This window comes from Anabrus simplex, chromosome 1, assembly GCF_040414725.1.
Source record: "Anabrus simplex isolate iqAnaSimp1 chromosome 1, ASM4041472v1, whole genome shotgun sequence".
NCBI classification, from domain to species: domain Eukaryota; kingdom Metazoa; phylum Arthropoda; class Insecta; order Orthoptera; family Tettigoniidae; genus Anabrus; species Anabrus simplex.
In genome coordinates, this window is record NC_090265.1 from 1,208,790,795 (window position 1) to 1,208,810,823 (window position 20,029).

General features: G+C 37.5%; 1 protein-coding gene across 1 annotated transcript in view; it reads left to right on the forward strand.

The window, feature by feature from the left end:
• Positions 1-19,817, forward strand: part of Atg6 (Beclin-1-like Atg6) — a 187,684-nt gene extending 167,867 nt beyond the window's left edge. The window contains exon 8 of the mRNA XM_067151648.2: positions 19,459-19,817. Within this exon, the coding sequence (XP_067007749.1) occupies positions 19,459-19,588 (130 nt within the window). The 3' untranslated portion in view covers positions 19,589-19,817. The remainder of the gene's footprint in view (positions 1-19,458) is intronic.
• The last annotated feature ends 212 nt before the right edge of the window (positions 19,818-20,029 follow it).

Below are 20,029 nucleotides of genomic sequence, written 5' to 3' on the forward strand. Positions count from 1 at the left end.
TTCGAGCCCAACTGTCGGCAGCCCTGAAGATGGTTTTCCATGGTTTCCCATTTTCACACCAGGCAAATGCCGGGGCTGTACCTTAATTAAGGCCACGGCCGTTTCCTTCCAATTCCTAGGCCTTTCCTATCCCATCGTCGCCATAAGACATATCTGTGTCGGTGCGACGTAAAGCAAATAGAAAAAAAAAAGTTTGACTTCAAAGTCATAGTTGTGGCCTTTTTAGCTTCCTGCGAAAAAATCTTGAGAAAATATTTTGTCATAACAAGGACCAGAACGCCTGATCTTCAGAATAGAAATAGACTCCAGGAATTCATTGGACATGGATGATCTGAACTGTGTTCTATTTTTCTTTACAAGGCCAAACACATGTTTACATTCTGCATTGCTATGGTGAGAATAGAGAGCATTACTCTAGAAATTTGGTTATACTTGAGAAGTCCATCAGCTCCACGAATTCTTGATATTTATGCCCAACTGGAATCGCTTGCATCATCTTTATTTGCAACCAAAGTGTCATCTATCTGAAGAGCTGTGAACTGCCTCTGAAGCTCATTCACTACCCCATCTGTAGTTTCATTCTCTTCCTTGCATAACACGATAGGAAACTTTTCCAAGAAAAAACAAATGGAAGAAAACTGTGCATCTCCAATTTTGTCTAACCTAGCAACTTGAGCATGCTTTAGCACATCATCCTTGAGTGGAAACTTGTTCATGATGTCACATGCAGTACAAAAGTAGTTTCTCACTGATGAAAAGGAAAGGGATTTATCTGTATCCTGGAGATAATTCACTATGTTCGAAGTCTGAATGCCAATAACTAACTCATCATCTCTTCTTTGATTGTGAATCAAGTACTGTCTCACTTTTTTTTTTTGCTAGGGGCTTTACGTCACACCGAGACAGATAGGTCTTATGGTGACGATGGGAGTACTGTTTCTTGTTGGAGTTATTCATGATAATCTACAATAGGAATATAGCGTATGAAAATGTCCGAGAACAAATGTCTTGATATCCACTAAAACATCGGAAGGAACCCGGATCACTGAACGTCACATAAAATCATAACATAAACACTCAAAGCAGTCAAACACTTCATTAAAACATGCCAGAGCACACAAAGTCTTATACTATTAAATGAACATGACACCAACCTCGTGAACAAAGAATATTAAGAGATAAGAATTTCATATTGTTCCATATTGAAGTGAATTCAATATTAAGTTAAAAGAAGGTATATAATGGTTCCACCTTTCAATACTATTAATATAAGAAATGTAAGTTTATACATACATACATACATACATACATACATACATACATACATACATACATACATACATACATACATTATCATTATAGACTGTTATGTCTTTCAGCGTTCAGTCTGCAAGCCTCTGTGAATTTACTAAATGTCGCCACAATCCTCGATTTGCAACTAGTGTTATGACCTCATTTAGTTCTATACCTCGTATCTTTAAATCGTTAGAAACTGAGTCTAACCATTGTCGCCTTTGTCTACCTCTACTACTCTTACCCTCCATAACAGAGTCCATTATTCTCCTAGGTAAACTATCCTCCTCCATTCGCCTCACATGACCCCACACCAAAGCCGATTTATGTGTACTGCTTCATCCATCGAGTTCATTCCAAAATTAGCCTTTATCTCCTCATTCCGAGTACCCACCTGCCATTGTTCCCACCTGTTTGTAGCAGCAACCCTTCGTGCTACCTTTATGTCTGTTACTTCTAACTTATGAATAAGATATCCTGAATCCACCCAGCTTTCGCTCCCGTAAAGCAAAGTTGGTCTGAAAACAGACCGATGTAAAGATAGTTTCATCTGGGAGCTGACTTCCTTCTTACAGAATACTGTTGATTGCAAGTGCGAGCTCACTGCGTTAGCTTTATGACACCTTGATTCAATCTCACTTACTATATTACCATCCTGGGAGAACACACAACCTAAATACTCGAAATTATCGACCTGTTCTAGCTTTGTATCACCAATCTGACATTCAATTCTGTTGAACTTGATTCAATCTCACTTACTATATTACCATCCTGGGAGAACACACAACCTAAATACTTGAAATTATCGACCTGTTCTAGCTTTGTGTCACCAATCTGACATTCAATTCTGTTGAATTTCTTACCTATTGACATCAATTTAGTCTTTGAGAGGCTAATTTTCATACCATACTCATTACACCTATTTTCAAGTTCCAAGATATTACACTGCAGGCTTTCGGCACAATCTGCCATTAAGACCAAGTTGTCAGCATAGGCCAGACTGCTTACTACATTTCCATCTAACTGAATCCCTCCCTGCCATTTTATACCTTTCAGCAGATGATCCATGTAAACTACGAACAGCAAAGGTGAAAGATTACAGCCTTGTCTAACCCCTGTAAGTACCCTGAACCAAGAACTCATTCTACCATCAATTCTTACTGAAGCCCAATTGTCAACATAAGTGCCTTTGATTGATTTTAATAATCTACCTTTAATTCCATAGTCCCCCAATATAGCAAACATCTTTTCCCTGTACAAATCCCTGTCTGCCTCGGCCCTTGTTTGGAGCCATTTCTGATAAGCCATCTTTTTACGTTTACAGGCTGCTCTCACTTCATCATTCTACCAAGATGTTCGCCTTTTCCCATCTTTACACACAGTTGTTCCTGGACATTCCCTTGCTGTTTCTACTACAGCAACCCTGTATGCCACCCATTCACTTTCTATATCCTAAACCTGCTTACTGTCTACTGTTCGAAACTTCTCACTAAACATATCCATGTACTTCTGTCTAATTTGCCTCGTCCTGGAGATTTTCTATCCTTATTCATTTGCAGATAGATTTCACTTTCTCTACCCTAGGCCTAGAGATACTTAGTTCACTACAGATCAGATAGTGGTCTGTATCATCGAAAAATCCGCGAAAAACTTGTACATTCCTAACAGATTTCCTGAATTCAAAGTCTGTTAAGATATAGTCTATTATGGATCTGGTACCCCTAGCCTCCATTGTCGAGCGGTGAATAGCCTTATGCTTGAAGAATGTATTCGTAACTGCTAAACCCATACTAGCACAGAAGTCCAGCAAACGCTACCCATTCCCATTAGTTTCCATATCTTCCCCACATTTACCAATCACCCTTTCGTATCCTTCAGTTCTATTCCCAACTCTCGCATTGAAATCGCCCATTAGTACTATTTTATCCTTGCTGTTGACCCTGACCACAATGTCACTCAATGCTTCATAAAACTTGTCAACTTCATCCTCATCTGCACCCTCACATGGTGAATACACGGAGATAATTCTAGTCCTGATCCCTCCAACTGACAAATCTACCCACATCATTCACTCATTTACGTGCCTAACAGAAACTATGTTGCGTTCAATGGTATTCCTGATAAAGAGCCCTACCCCAGACTCTGCCCTTGCCTTTCTAACACCCGTCAAGTACACTTTATAATCTCCTATCTCTTCCTAGTTATCTCCCCTTATCCGAATATCACTTACTCCTAGCACATTCAGATGTATCCTCTTTGCTGACTCAGCCAGTTCTACTTTCTTTCTTCCATAAGCTCAATTAATATTGATAGCTCCCCATCTAATTCCATTTCGTTCACCAAGTTGTTTCCAAGGAGTCCCTCGCTTGTCAAATGGGAGTGGAACTCCGTTACTCCCATAGGTCCGAGGCTTGCTTAAAATGTTCTGAGCTCGGTAAATTCATGAAGCTGGATGCTACCCTACTGGCACATAGTCTAAGTGAGGATCTCTCCTCTAACGAGTTATGGACCAACGGTGAATTGTATAGTCCTCGCCGCCTGAGCACAAGGAGGGCATGACTCAGAATATGTCCCAAGATGCCCACTCCCATTCCATAGCAACTGGTATCCCGACTGTCAGGACCACTTACTAGGTCACTCAGCCATTACCCATGGTTCACGAACTAGGACGTGACTACAGTAACCCACACAATGAACCATTGTAATTTTATATTCCTATTTGATTGAATTTGGTACCGGTTTCGACCATTATTCATAGTCATCATCAGCCAATTATATGTTTTAAACAATGCATAACCGAGCTCGATAGTTGCAGTCGCTTAAGTGCGGCCAGTATCCAGTATTCGGGAGATAGTATTTTCGAACCCCACTGTCGACAGCTTTGAAAATGGTTTTCCATGGTTTCCCATTTTCACTCCAGGCAAATGCTGGGGCTGTACCTTAATTAAGGCCACGGCCGCTTACTTCCCACTCCTAGCTCTTTCCTGTCCCATCGTCGCCATAAGACATATCTATGTTGGTGCGACGTAAAGCAACTAGCAAAAAAAACAATGCATAGAAAAATAAATTGCGAAGTTTAAATAATTCTGTTTGGTTTCTGCTAGTGAAGCACTAAAATCTTTTAAGGAGCACTGTGCGTTGAAATATAGCGAAAAAACACAAATAAGATGCACAGGTATATAGTAGTATGAAGTATTGTTAACAAAGACAACAAGCATAATGGTAAAAATTAAAAACAGGTCAAGTCAGGAAGTATCAGCATAATAGAGCAAACCAAACCAAACCCCATGGTGCTACAGACTCTGCTCAGCCGGAAGGCCTGCAGATTTCCTTGTATTAAATAGATTGAAGCACTTTATTTCTTGTTTCAATTTAATTGTGATACAGTTCAATACGGAACATAATAAAATTTTTATCTTTAAATAGATTACAAGATGTTGTGTGGTCAGCATGACGGATTCTCTCGGCCGTTATTCTTGGCTTTCTAGACCGAGGCTGCCATCTCACCATCAGATAGTTCCTCAATTGTAATCACGCAACCTGAGTGGACCTCAGACCAGCCCTCAGGTAAATTGCCTGACGTGTCCAGGAATTGAACCCGGGGCCTCCGAGTAAGAAGCAGTCCCTACACCGTGGGGCCGGCATGGCATAATAGACCATGGGCATTTAATTTTATGACTCTGATTGTCAAGATCAGGAAAATGGTAAACAGATATCAATGGTAAATCATCATGAATTTAATATGGCTGAAACCATGAAAGATGAAAAGAAATTTTAACATACAGTAGATAAAACCATTAAAATAAATGCAATGAATGAAGCCTTAACCTCTTCAGTGGCACGCCCAAGAAATTCTCGGGTGGCGCACGCTTGCCTATGATGTCACTGCATGAGAAATTCTTGTTTAGCTGCAGTGTTCATTTCGCGATCGCCCAGTAATTTCTCGGATACTGTAATCTCTTTGGAAAATGTTTTCCAGCATTCTCAACATATAGCGGGAGGGTTTCCAGCTGTATTCATGAAGTCTCTGGCCTAAAATATGCCTTATCTTCTCTACTTGCATATACAGTCTCTGGCCAGCTGACGAGATAAACAGAAATGGCGAGTGCGAAACGGAAGAGATGTTTGTCTGAAGACAAAATAAGGAACTAAATCAAAGATGAATCTCTACGTGACATTAGTATTTCTGATGGTAGTGATAATGATTATATTGATTCTTCACATAATGACATTCTTAGTAATCCTTGTGAAAGTGAAAAAGATATTACGTCAGAAGCAAGGTGATGGTAGATTTGAAAATACATTTGTGTGGAAAAAGTGTAAGCCTGGGGATAGTGTGTGACCTAATATAATTCCATTTATGGGAAATCCTGGTGTGAGGGTTGGATTATTACGAGAGGTGAGTGTGATTGACTGTTTTGAACTGGTTCTAACAGATGAAGTTGTGACCAAAATAAATTCGTTGGCCTTATACTAAATGCTCTGAGAAACTCATAAATAAATCTCTGCATGCACGGGCGCAGTTTTGGAAGAAAACAAACTCTTACGAATTTGGCAGTTTATTGTGTTAGTGTTGTTGATGGGGATAATACAAAAGCCTGAAATAAAAATGTATTGCTCACAGGACAGTATTCTCAAAACACCAATATTTTACAAAAGCATATCACAGGCCTACTGTAGAAAAGTGTAAATAGTGTGTAAAGTAAGTTTTTATTAACCTTGAATAATATATGGACGTGTTCCCTTAATAATTGTTACTCATTCCTTGCTTCCTAAAAATAAATAATTTCCTCTGAAAAAACCTCACTTTTCTGGCGCAGGAGGTCTGCCAAAACCTGCCCCTGAATGGGTTAACCAAACCCGCCTTTGTTGACTCCTATACATGTTGGTGTCTATAAAGTGTCCAATAAATTAAACCACAACAGTGAACACCATGAATTTCATCCCATAAATGAAGTTACGTAAATGAGCCACATGAATGACTCCCAAATTATCGTTCATGCATATTTCACATGGGATAGTAAAGCACTTCCAGGATATGAATGATACCATCTCCAGCTTATTGTTGTTGTTCTTCTTCCATAGCTTTTTCCACGTTATGGTGGGTTCACGGATGCAGACTGTGTATTATTTGTGGCGTATTATATTATTATTATTATTATTATTATTATTATTATTATTATTATTATTATTATTAACAATAAATGGTAAAATATTTCTTGTAATATTATACTCTATGCTCTCGCTTCTTTTTATGTAGTTGAAGTTAATGTTTGTGATTGTTAGGAGTATTCTGTCAGAATCTAATATTTATTTATTTTTAAGTTAATTTGGGCCACCTGAGGACCACAGTGCTTGTGCTTTTCTATTTTGCATTTCTCAGACCATTTCCTGGTCTTATTGCGGTTTGCTTCTGTAAGGGATGTTAGGAAGGGTCTGGTTTTAATAGTTGAATGGTAGTTACTTCTGTTAATTAATATTGCGTGATTGTTCTCCGAGATCCTTCTCTAGCTGCTGGATCCACAGAGATCCAGTGCCTTTACAAGTGTGTAGGTTTTGGTCACCCGAAAGTAACAAGTTAATTATCAACGTAGTAAGCCTTGAAAACCCCCAGCACTAATCAGCTTACCGACCCAGCTTCCCACTGGGATTGGTTACCCAACCCTCCATAGGGTTGCTCAGCTTAGCAGAGGCACCTGAATTGCTGAATCCAATACTTTCATGTTGCAGAGGACTGGCATCACTCCCATTTGTGTGTCATAAAGACTCCCAGGGCTCATCATCATCATGATCATCATCATCATTATCATCATTAAACTTCATATGAATACAAGATCAATTAGAAAATATTGGGATCAGATGGATATAATATATAATAACTGTACCGATATCACATGATACTACGTGTAATAAAAATGTTCCAAGTGAAAATGTTATAGATAAAATACAGGAAAGGGTGAGTAAATCCATGTTAAGAACAGACATAGAAATTACTGTATAGGAAAAGAAGTTAATGAGAATATGAATTCAGATGATATATACATGAAGATTTGCAATGCAGTTAACAAGGCAACTAATGAGTTGAAAGATACAAAAAACCAGTAGAAAAGGAAAGACACTCAACTGTGGCTGATGGGTGCTATAATAGAAAAAAATCAAAGAAAGTGACAGACTTTTCAAAAGATAGAAAAATGCATCAAATTCAAATCCAGAAAATAAGGAAAATTTAAGTTTATATAAAAGAATGAGAAATACTATAATAGCTGATATTAATAAAGCAAAAAAGAAAGTATTACAAATTTCAGTTTGAAAGTTTATAGGGTACATGAGAAAACTTGGGAAGTATTAAATGATGTGCTAAAGACTAAAGAGAAATGCACAATAGAAGAAATGGTAAGACATTATTTAGGAAGGCAAGATTCACTAGAAAACATAGTTGATAAGTTTTCAAAAGCACTTTCAGAACAACTAGAAAAGGTAGTACATGAATGTATTTTTTTTGCTAGGGGCTTTACGTCGCACAGACACAGATAGGTCTTATGGCGACGATGGGATAGGAAAGGCCTAGGAGTTGGAGGGAAGCGGCCGTGGCCTTAATTAAGGTACAGCCCCAGCATTTGCCTGGTGTGAAAATGGGAAACCACGGTACATGAATGTAAGGTACAACAAAGACCATTACCTAATAGAGAGACTTTCATCATTTTACCTACCACTAGCAAGTACAGCAGATATAACAAACATAATTGAAGGACTGGACAAAACATGTGTACTTGGCATCAATCAAATCAGTCAAACAATCACTACTGATCTGCATTTAGGGCAGTCGCCCAGGTGGCAGATTCCCTATCTGTTGTTTTCCTAGCCTTTTCTTAAATGATTGCAAAGAAATTGGAAATTTATTGAACATCTCCCTTGGTAAATTATTCCAATCCCTAACTCCCCTTCCTATAAACGAATATTTGCCCCAATTTGTCCTTTTGAATTCCATCTTTATCTTCATATTGTGATCTTTCCTACTTTTAAAGACACCATCCAAACTTATTCATCTACTGATGTCCTCCCACTTCATCTCTCCACTGACAGCTCGGAACATACCACTTAGTCGAGCAGCTCGTCTCCTTTCTACCAAGTCTTCCCAGCCCAAACTTTGCAACATTTTTGTAACGCTACTTTTTTGTCGGAAATCGCCCAGAACAAATCGAGCTGCTTTTCTTTGGATTTTTTCCAGTGCCTGAATCAAGTAATCCTAGTAAGGGTCCCATACACTGGAACCATACTCAAGTTGAGGTCTCACCAGAGACAAATATGCTCTCTCCTTTACATCCTTACTACAACCCCTAAATACTCTCATAACCATGTGCAGAGATCTGTACCCTTTATTTACAATCATATTTATGTGATTACCCCAATGAAGATCTTTCCTTATATTTATACCTAGGTATTTACAATGATCCCCAAAGGGAACTTTCACCCCATCAACGCAGTAATTAAAACTGAGAGGACTTTTCCTATTTGTGAAACTCACAACCTGACTGTTATCCCCATTTATCATCATACCATTGCCTAATGTCCATCTCACAACATTATCAAGGTCATTTTGCAGTTGCTCACAATCTTGTAACTTATTTATTACTCTGTACAGAATAACATCATCATCTGCGAAAAGCCTTATCTCTGATTCCACTTCTTTACACATATCATTGATATATATATATATAAGAAAACATAAAGGTCCAATAATACTGCCTTGAGGAATTCCCCTCTTACTTTTTACAGGGATAGATAAAGCTTCACCTACTCTAATTCTCTGAATTCTATTTTCTAGAAACAGAACCACCCATTCAGTCACTCTTTTGTCAAGTCCAATTGCACTCATTTTGGCCAGTAGTTTCCCATGATCTACCCTATCAAATGCCTTAGATAAGTCAATCGCAATACAGTCCAAACACCAGTAATACAGAAGCTAATCAATAAAATAATAGAGACAGGTATTTTCCCAAAGGATCTGAAAACTGCCATAGTGAGACCTATTTACAAGCAAGGTTCACATTTATAGTATGAAAACTATAGACAGATATCTATTCTTCAAACTATAGGTAAAGTAATTGAAAGATACATTGCTGATTACCAAATCTCATATTTAGAAAAATTTAAAATTATTAATGAACAGCAATTTGCTTATCAAAAACACAAGGGTACAAGTAATCTTCTCGAAGAATTCTCAAATCTGATCAAATCTGATCAGTGGGAAGCTATGTTTATTGGTTTCTCAAAGGGATTTTATTCAGTTTCCCATGATAAAATTATTCCAGCCTTAAGCAAAATAATTGAGGTCAGAGGAAAACCACTAAAACTTTTTGAAAGTTATCTGACTGACCGAACATATAGGGTAAAAATTGATAATATATATGGAGAAATTTCTATTAAAAGAAGTGTTCCACAAGGAAGTATCTTAGGACCCATTTTCTATATTATTTTTGTCAGTGAAATATGCTCATTTTTTAAAAATTGTAAATATTTCATGTATGCAGATGATAAACTAATTGTATCAGTACATGAAAACCCAAAAGTGGTAGAGAAGCATTTACAAATGGAGTACAACTGCTTTCAAGAATAGTGCCATGATAAGGTTCTGATAATTAACACTTCAAAAACAGAAGTCTTTTACATTACTACCCCAAAAATGCAGAGAGGAAACATTAAAATAACAGGCCATTCAGTTCAGTGCATTCATGATGGTGAACAAAAATCATGCAATTGTGACTATATAATAGAGGAAGTTGATAACATGAAATACACACATAAAAAAAGTGGTGAATCACCTCGGTTCCAAGATCGCCGGAACACTGACGCTGAATGTTTATATTGCATCAAGAACACAGTCCCTTTGACTGTTCCTAAATGTCGCTAAACCTGCCAAAGATGTAAACAACCAGGCTTGAGCAGGGCCTGTTAGACGGAGTGCATACGACAGCCAATCAGTTCCAGTCATTCCACAAGGAAGGAGGTACACTGCTCGTGTTGTCTGTAGTTCTGCCATGCCTAGAATGTCATTACCACAGTTTGGTCTATCAGCATTGTTACGTTGTGTCAGGAGGGGCTCTCATGAAGGGAAGATCCAGACGTCTCCGAGTGAACCAAAGCGATGTTGTTCGGACATGGAGGAGGGACAGAGAGAGATACAGGAACTGCCGATGACATGCCTCGCTCAGGTCGCCCAAGGACCACGAATGCAGTGGATGACCGCCACTTACAGATGTCAGCTTGGAGGAACCCTGAAAGCAACGCCACCCTGCTGAATTTTGTGTTTCGTGCAGCCACAGGACATAGTATTTCAAATCAAACTGTACGCAATAGGCGGCATGATGCGCACCTTCACTCCCGTCATCCATGATGACATCCACTTTTGCAACCTAGACACCATGCATCGCGGTACAGATGGGCCCAACAACATGTTGAATGACCCGTCAGAATTGGCATCATGTTCTCTTCACAGGTGAGTGTCGCATTTGCCTTCAACCAATCGTTGGAGATGTGTTTGGAGGTAGTCTGGTCAGGCTGAACGTCTTAGACGCACTGTCCAGCGAGTGCAGCAAGGTAGTGGTTCCATGATGTTTTAGGGTGGCATCATGTGGAGCCAACATACGCCACTGGTAGTCATGGAAGGCGCTGAAACGGCTATACGATACAGAAATGACATCCTCCGACCTATAGTGTAACCATATCGGCAGCATTTCTGAGATGCATTCGTCTTCATGGATGACAATTCTCGCCCTTATCGTGCACATCTTGTGAATGAGTTCCTTCATGATAACGACATTGCTCATCTAGAGTGGTCAGCATGTTATCCAGACATGAACCATATCGAACATGCCTGGGATACATTGAAAAGGGTTGTTTTTGGACGAGGTGACCCACCAACCAATCTGAGAGATCTACGCCGAATCACCATTGAGGAGTGGAACAATCTGGACCAACAATGCATTGATGAACTGGTGGATAGTATGCCACGAAGAATACAGGCATGCATCAATGCAAGAGGACGTGCTACTGGGTATTGGAGGTACTGGTGTATGCTGCAATCTGGACCACAACTTCAGAAAGGCTAGCTGTATGATTGTACAACTTGAAATGTGTGGTTTTCATTAGCAATAAAGAGAGCTAAAATGTTGTTTGTGTATATCTGTATTCCATTTGTATGTAAAGGTTCAGGACTTCTTAGCACCAAGGTGTTGCAAATCTTTTTTTTATTTTTTTTATTTTTTTTTTATTTTATGTATGTAGGTATAATAATAGATAGATATTTTTCATGGAAGCAACATATTAGTAAGTTGTGTGAAAGACTGAGGCTAAGCTTGTTCAAAATGCAAATGGTGAAGTATATAATACCTCATGATAGCTTAAAAATGGTTTATCATTCACTTATTGAGTCACTTATATCATATGGTGTAAGTGTATGGGGATCAGCTTCTGTTACAGACATAAACACAGTACAAATGTTACAAAATCATATTGTCAAGGCATTCGTTTGGTAAGAAAACAGAGGAATACTTAGCTTAAGTGAGGATATGTTAACAGGGATGTACCAGATGGAAAGGTTCTTGAGAGTTAAACAGCTTTATATATACAACATAATTAAAGAAAATTACTGGAAGCCACAATATAGAATTGTAAATGAACATGCGCATGGAACAAGACTGAGGCATATAAGTTATTTTCAGATCATCAGGTACTACAACAAATATGGATCCAGAACACTACAAGTTGTTCCTAAATTTTTGAACATGTTGCCCTCAGAATTGACACACTTGAAAACAAAATATCAACTAAAAAACATGTGAAACTATGGAGCATAGAAAATAAAATAACAGTTCAAATATTTGTTCATTAATGAAAAATGTATCACAGACTTATCTATTTTGAACGATACTTTCAGGCATTGAGAAAAATTCACACCACAGGACAAAATTACAATGTTAAAGTAAATGTACAAATGTTATTAATGTTGTAAACGGTAAGGATTGCAACAATGTACACAAATATGAAACAACACGGGCAGATAAGCATCAGGTGTTTTGCAGGTGTAAATAATTGCAAAGATAATGTATAATATCTTACTGCATATTTGCAAACATATTTTAGATAACATTATGATAATTATTAGGGGATATTAGGTCGTGTAATAATAAATAAATACCAGATGACATGTTTCGATTCTGCGACCAGGATCACCTTCAGAGCAACAACAAAGCAAAATGGCTACGGTCACTCCATAGTAACCAGACTCAAGATAGAGAGACCCTGTTAGAAATATAGTTCATTCCAGGGCCTCCAGAGTCACGGAGAAAGATGTTGACGAGTTAACTATGGATGGTAGCCATGATATACTCAGTATATAGCCGTCACTTTTGTTGAAATTATTCGGGCATTTAGCAATTTCTATCGCCTCACGAATGATTGTGGGAATAAAATGTTTCTCTTTACAAATGACAGAAGTTGCATCAAAAATTATTTGTTGGTCATTATGTATGGCATGTTCTGCCACAGCAGACTTCTCTGGCTGGCAAAGACGTAAGTGCCTGCGATGTTCTTTAACCCTTGTTGCTACTTTCCTACATGTTTGGCAAACATAAACCGATCCACAGGAGCAAGGAATCATATATATTCCAGCACAGTTTAAACCAATAGGATCTTGGACAGATCGCAAACAATTGCCTATGATGATATTAGGCTTAAAAATGGTCTTGATATTGTGCTTTCTGAGAATATTGCCAATCCTATCCGTGACAGATTGTACGTATGGCAAGAAGGCCAGACTCAAAGGACGAGAATCACGTGACAATCTGTCTTTTGGCTTAGGATTTAGCACTTCGTCAATCTGTTTCCTTGAATAGCCATTGCTCAGAAATGTTCTGGTTAGGAACTCAAGTTCACTGTTTAATTTATCCTCCTATCTTCTATTGTTATTTGTAGTTCTTTAATATCTTCCTTCATTTCCATGATCTATCTAATTGATTTAATCTTTGTCTTGCTATTCCATAATTTTTCAATTCTTCTGTTAATTCTGGTGTCAGGTGTTCTGATAAGATGTCCAAAGAATGATATGCATTTTTTCCTAAACGTGTTCAATACTGGTTCAGTTTCTTTATAAACTGTTTTATGATGCTATTCTCCATTGTCCATTAACTTGAAACTGTTTGTTTATGCATGTTCAAATTATTCTTTCTGTCTTAAGTATTTTGTCTGTTTTAGCTGTATTAGTAGTTTTTAAAATGGTTTCACTAGCATAAGTTATTTCTGGCTGTGTGACTGTGTTATTATTATTATTATTATTATTATTATTATTATTATTATTATTAACTATAATTATACCTGTGGGCAGTCAACGGTCTCAAAGGTGGAAGAGGATATTTCCCAATGGCTGAGAGGTGGAAGAACTGGCTCTACGGCTAACAACCGTAGTTCTAACCATGGACAGAGTAATCTGTCCCACCAAGCATTACCATAAGCATACCTGCCAACTTTCCCGATTTAGGCGGGAGACTCCCCATTTTTTACAGTTTTTCCCGCCTCCCGATTATTCTATTATTTCTCCCTATTTTAGCTTATTTTTTTGTGAACTTCAAACATTTATTTTCAAATCTCGCCATTTCAGCCTTTTTACGCCAGTGACCAGAAGTCCTTCGCTCATTGGCCGCTTTCAAACAAAATATCGACGTTTATTAATGCAAGAAGTGTGCGCGAATGTGCGATGTTTATTGAAACCTGTATATCGCGACGCATATATCGATTGTCAGTCTCCCATTCTCGCGTGTTATGTTCGTGTTCGTTCACAGTTCACATCAGTCTAGTCGATTCTATAGACAAGTCGCTAAACATGGAGTCTTTTTTTTTTAGTAATTTTGTGATAGAATTTCAATTATAACGACTAGTGACTTTTCTAGAGATTTTAGGAACCATTTGGAGACAATTCTGACTAATTTTAATTTGCAATGTATCAGTAAAGGAAAGTTAATGAATGAAATATAAAATTTACACATCTTTTTGGACCAAACCTATAATAACAATCATAATTTAAATGAGGTCACAGAAAATAAAAATCCTTTATACAAACTAACACCCAAATAATACACATTGTGAATTCACACCGGAATAAAATCCTGAAAGTTTTTAAATCCCCTCATTTAAATAATTCATCCACAAAACCAAACGTCAGGTCTACTCACACTACCCTTATTAACGCCCCTCCAGTAACGGCACAGGCACTTTAAGATCAACGTAACTCCTCCCGCTCTCTACACCCCACCCCTCCTTTACCACACAAGTATAAAACCAGGAATAGAAATATTAGTCAGGCAGGAGCTGCTGGAAGAGTCACATCTACTTGACAAGTTACTTCTCAATTGAGATATTAACTACTTGAAGTTTCTTCTCAATACGCGTGCTCAAAATACTAATTTTAACTTCTCTTTTAATTCATTACACACATTATCCCTCTCAAAGGCTAATAATCACATCTACAAGTAAGAATATTCACGCACGACTGTTCGTAATGTCAAGACACAGTTCAACGTTAAGCAGCAGCCTAAATCTGGAATGTGGCACCGCTTTACGCGACAGAAAACATACGATCATTTTTACATTTTCATCGCAACACTCAACTTATCTAATTTAGTTTTAAATATCCAGCTGTTGTTTATAACTAATGGACATTGTTTTCATCAAGTTCAGATACAGAACATTTGGGATTAATGTACCCAAAGAAGATTACAATCTTTACTCAAGACTGTTACTATCCCATTGATCTGCAAATTCTTAATTTCCCTTTTTTTTTTTTTTTTTTTTTTTTTTTTTTTTTTTTTTTTTTTTTTACGAGTATAGACAATATCAAATCTCAAAACTCGTAGTGCGTAATGTGGCATTTTTTTAATATTATAATTGTAACATGTTTCACTTAAGATGATTTTAATGTATTTTTCAGTTTTATCCTTGTATGCTATTTCGCTATTTCGCTTTACGTCGCATCGACACAGATAGGTCTTATGGCGATGATGGGACAGGAAAGGCCTAGGAATTGGAAGGAGGCGGCCGTGGCCTTAATTAAGGTACAGCCCCGGCATTTGCCTGGTGTGAAAATGGGAAACCACGGAAAACCAGTGGAGCTTGAACCCACTATCTCCCGATTACTGGATACTGGCCGCACTTAAGCGACTGCAGCTATCAAGCTCCTTGTATGAAGATAATGTTTCGTACATTTGACCTTAAGGTTACCTACAGGCTGATGATGCCCTTAACAAAGGGTGAAAATGTCCCTGAGAAGTGTATATAGTATTACGTAGATTTCACTCACGTAGCACATGGCTTGTATTGAACAGGTGCTGATAATAGAATAAATTATTTTTGTGGTGAACTGCTTATAATTTTAATTTATCTCAATATAAATAAAATAAGAGTTTTGTCTGTACATTGCTCAGAATTTAAAAAGAATGATATTTCTGTACCGGTCGTGACCACAGTACCTAACAAGTGGAAATGCACATTTTAATTTTCCGTATTTCTGTCTGTCTGTATGTATGTACGAGGGGCGTTTGAAAAGTCCGTGCAAAAATAAAAACTACTTACGTGTTTGGGGTAAACCATTTTTATTTTTCGACATAGTCTCTTTTTAGGCTTATACACTTCGTCCGACGACGTTCTAGTTCGTCGATCCCTTCCGAATAATAGGATTTGCCCAAGTCTGCAAATTATCCATTAGTGTTTGCAATCACCTCCTCATTTGAATAAAATCTTTGTCCTGCCAGCCATTTCTTCAAATTGGAGAACAAATAGTAGTCCGAGGGAGCCAAGTCTGGAGAATAGGGGGGATGTGAAATGAGTTGGAATCCTATTTCCATTAATTTTGCGACCACAACTGCTGAGGTGTGTGCTGGTGCGTTGTTGTGATGGAAAAGGACTTTCTTGTGGGCCAATCACGGGCGTTTTTCTTGCAGCTCGGTTTTCAAATGGTCCAATAACGATGAATAATATGCACCTGTAACAGTTTTACCCTTTTCCAGATAGTCGAGGAGGATTATCCTTTGTGAATCCCAAAAGACAGTCGCCATAACCTTTCCGGCCGAAGGAACAGTCTTCGCCGTTTTTGGTGCAGATTCCCCCTTGGTAACCCATTGTTTGGATTGTTGTTTGATCTCAGGAGTATAGTAATGTATCCATGTTTCATCCTCAGCGACGAAACGACGCTTAAAGTCCTTCGGATTCTTCTGGAACAGCTGCAAATCTTCCTTGCAACACTTAACACGATTCCATTTTTGCTCAAGCGCGAGCAGTCGCGGCACCCATCTTGCGGATAGCTTTCTCATGTCCAAATATTTATACAAAATATTATGTACCCGTTCAGTCGAGATGCCCACAGCACTAGCAATCTCACGCACCTTAACTCTTCTGTCATCCATCATCATATCATGGATTTGATCAATGATTTCTGGAGTCGTAACATCCACAGGCTGTCCAGAACGTTCAGCGTCACTTGTGCCCATATGGCCAATCCGAAAATTTTGAAACCACTTATAAACTGTTCTAATCGAAGGTGCAGAGTCACCATAATGTTTATCAAGCTTCTCTTTATTCTCCTGAGGCGTTTTGCTTTTCATAAAGTAATGTTTAATCACCACACAAAATTCTTTATCGTCCATTTCTTGAAAATCACTCGACTTCCTTGATTCACACAAATGCCAAACACAAAGAAATAGACCAATATGGCTGAAACTTGGTGTGCGTTCATTCAAGAGATGCTACTAATTAAACATGACCTCGATATGCATCGGTGGTGCCATCTCTCGGACTTTGCACGGACTTTTCAAACCACCTTCGTGTGTACGTACGCTCATCATGAGAAAATGGCTGAAGAGAAATTAATGAAAATCGTTGTTTGAATTTGGGGAATAAGTCACTACAATCTAGACCATGAATAATTTTATTCACACTGAGTGAAATGGTATTTTAGGGGAAGGCCTCAAATTTAATTCTCAAATATTTGTATTTATTGGCCCTATCGATAAATACTACATAACTAAAGTTATATATTATTAAATTTCCTATCATTTATGTCTTTTACATTTTTACTGTACTTGCTGTGATAACAGAGATATTCGTGAATTTGTATTTTTAACCGAGCTCGATAGCTGCAGTCGCTTAAGTGTGGCCAGTATCCAGTATTCGGGAGATAGTGGGTTCGAATTGAATAAAATTCAATAGTGTTTTCAGTAAGTTGGGAGTATACAAACTGTCATATCAAAACTGCGAAAAGAAGTATGTAGGAAAGTCAGGAAGAAATGTGATGGTACGTTATAAAGAGCATGTGAATGCAAGAAGATATTCCAGATACTCTGCCATGTGCAAACATATGTATGAAAACAATCATCATTTCACTAATATTGAATGGCACATGGTTTTATTATACCCGTTAAATAAAGGTAAACAAATGAATGCCCTTGAGAAGTTAGGAATTTACAAGTTACAAAAATTTGATAGTGAAAATAGCCTTAATGTACACATGGCTGAGGATAATCAGTTGTTTAAATTCATGACCCAATATTCTAGAAAGAGGGCAAAAGAGAATGAGGGAAAGGGCGCAAGAGGGGAAACATGACGGTAACAATACGTGACCGCACTCTCCACCCCTCCTTCCATCCGCCGCACCTCCCACTGTAACTCTGCAATTAGTCGTCGATCAACTTCAGTTGCTTTTATAACCCTTTGACAGTCGCATGACAGCCTTGCGCACCACTTGTATTATAACATCGGTGAGTTTTTATAACTTTTTACACGTTGTATTCTCATTTTGTTTATGTTACACTCTTGCACTTACAGTTTCTATTTTACCTCTCCTTTCAGACCATATAAAGTTCATATCAACCTGGCTGCATAAACACCTATTAACTGAGGGTATCGGCTTGACAACTTGGTTTTACATTATTTTACATTATTCTTAATATCATCCTACTTGAATTTTATAAGGGAGTATTGGATCACCAAGGACACAGTGACATCACATCGGAACAGTGCTCAGCATTTTATCCATATAGACATCATTCTTCTGTGTTTATACTGAAATGACAAGATGGAATTTAATTCCATGCCACTATCCATCAATTTTTAATATGTTACATTGTACTTGTCGTAGTTTTAGCTTTCTTAAAGGGGCCTCCCATTTTCATTAGGTCTTATTGTATACACAAATTTTAACCTAATTAGCTGAAGAAAAGAATGTGCATATTCTCGAAACATGTACTAGATATAATGTAAATGTGAAATGTAAATATAAAAGAAAACGTTTTAACACATAGTATTGACCAGGTGGATCATCCATCTCTCTATTTACAATCATAATGCTTGTTCTCTTTCTTTCACCCATGTTTACAACTCACGAATCTCATGATGCTAATCACAGCTCAGAGTCACAATTGAAGACAGAACACCAAAGAATATGCTCTAAAAGAGCTTCAAGGTTGCTCACGCTACCATCATGCGTGCCGAGGTATGATTTCCAAGAAAAGTGCTATGCGAATCGTAAGTTTGTGTTTAGAATCTTTCTTGCAATTCTGAAGATGGAAACCAGCATAAACCTATTAACGAAGCATTTTGCCCATGAGGACAATAGGATATAAGCGTAAAAATCGTATAAGTGAAAGTTGTTTAAACAAAATAACTTGCTGTTATACATATAGGATTTTACATGTAATAAATATCATTTTTGGTCCGTATTGATGATATTTGATTGGAATAATAACAGTAAGTTAATAGTTAACAAATCTATGTAAATCATCCAAGACTAGACTTTGTATTGATTAGGTGGTGTATTTAATAAATAACTGAAGAAAACAACAACGTATAAGTGCAAAAAACATAATAAAAGTATGAAACGTATAAAAGAAGTTTTACTGTTACCATGTTATTTATCAGTACTTTTAATCTAAACGTTGTACTAAAATTAGGACAAAAATGCAGGATGTATTTTGTAAAAACAGATGTGCCTCTAGTAATTACCATCACTTGCAAATATTTCAGTATTTTGCTGTGTAAATTACTATTTACCCGGCATAAACTTTGAGCTACGAACTTATTCTTTGATCAATAGCTCTGACAGTTTCTTTCGTTTTATTGCAGGATCCAGTTTAATTCTGAAGAACAGTGGACTAAAGCCCTGAAATTTTTGCTGACAAACCTGAAGTGGGGTCTTGCATGGGTCAACTCACAATTTGCTAAAGATGAGACAGAGGGAAGCTTACCACACTAGCAAATTTTCTGCTGCCTCAATATTTATAAGTATTTTGCAATATTACTAGTCAGAATGTACATAAAAACATTGTGAATATCTCTGGTATAAAGCTTGTATATTACATTTGTATTACAGATTTTTATAGTAAAGTTATCCTTGTAGTTTGCATACTTATTAGACATGTACCTCCCATAAGTATGCAAACTACAGAAAATACATTACAAATTTTTTAATTTGAAATTTTAAACCATGTTTCTCATTAATTTTGTTCCATTTCCAACCTTGCATTTTGTAAAAACAGAAACAGTATTTATGCCTCGTATGCACATCCCACAGAGGTTTATTGCAGGTATGGGGAGATAAATGTTTGGGGACCAAAAGAAAGAAATCATGCAATTGTTTTTAAGATCATATTCACCAAATATTGTATTTATGTTTTAGTGCCTTAGATACAGTGTG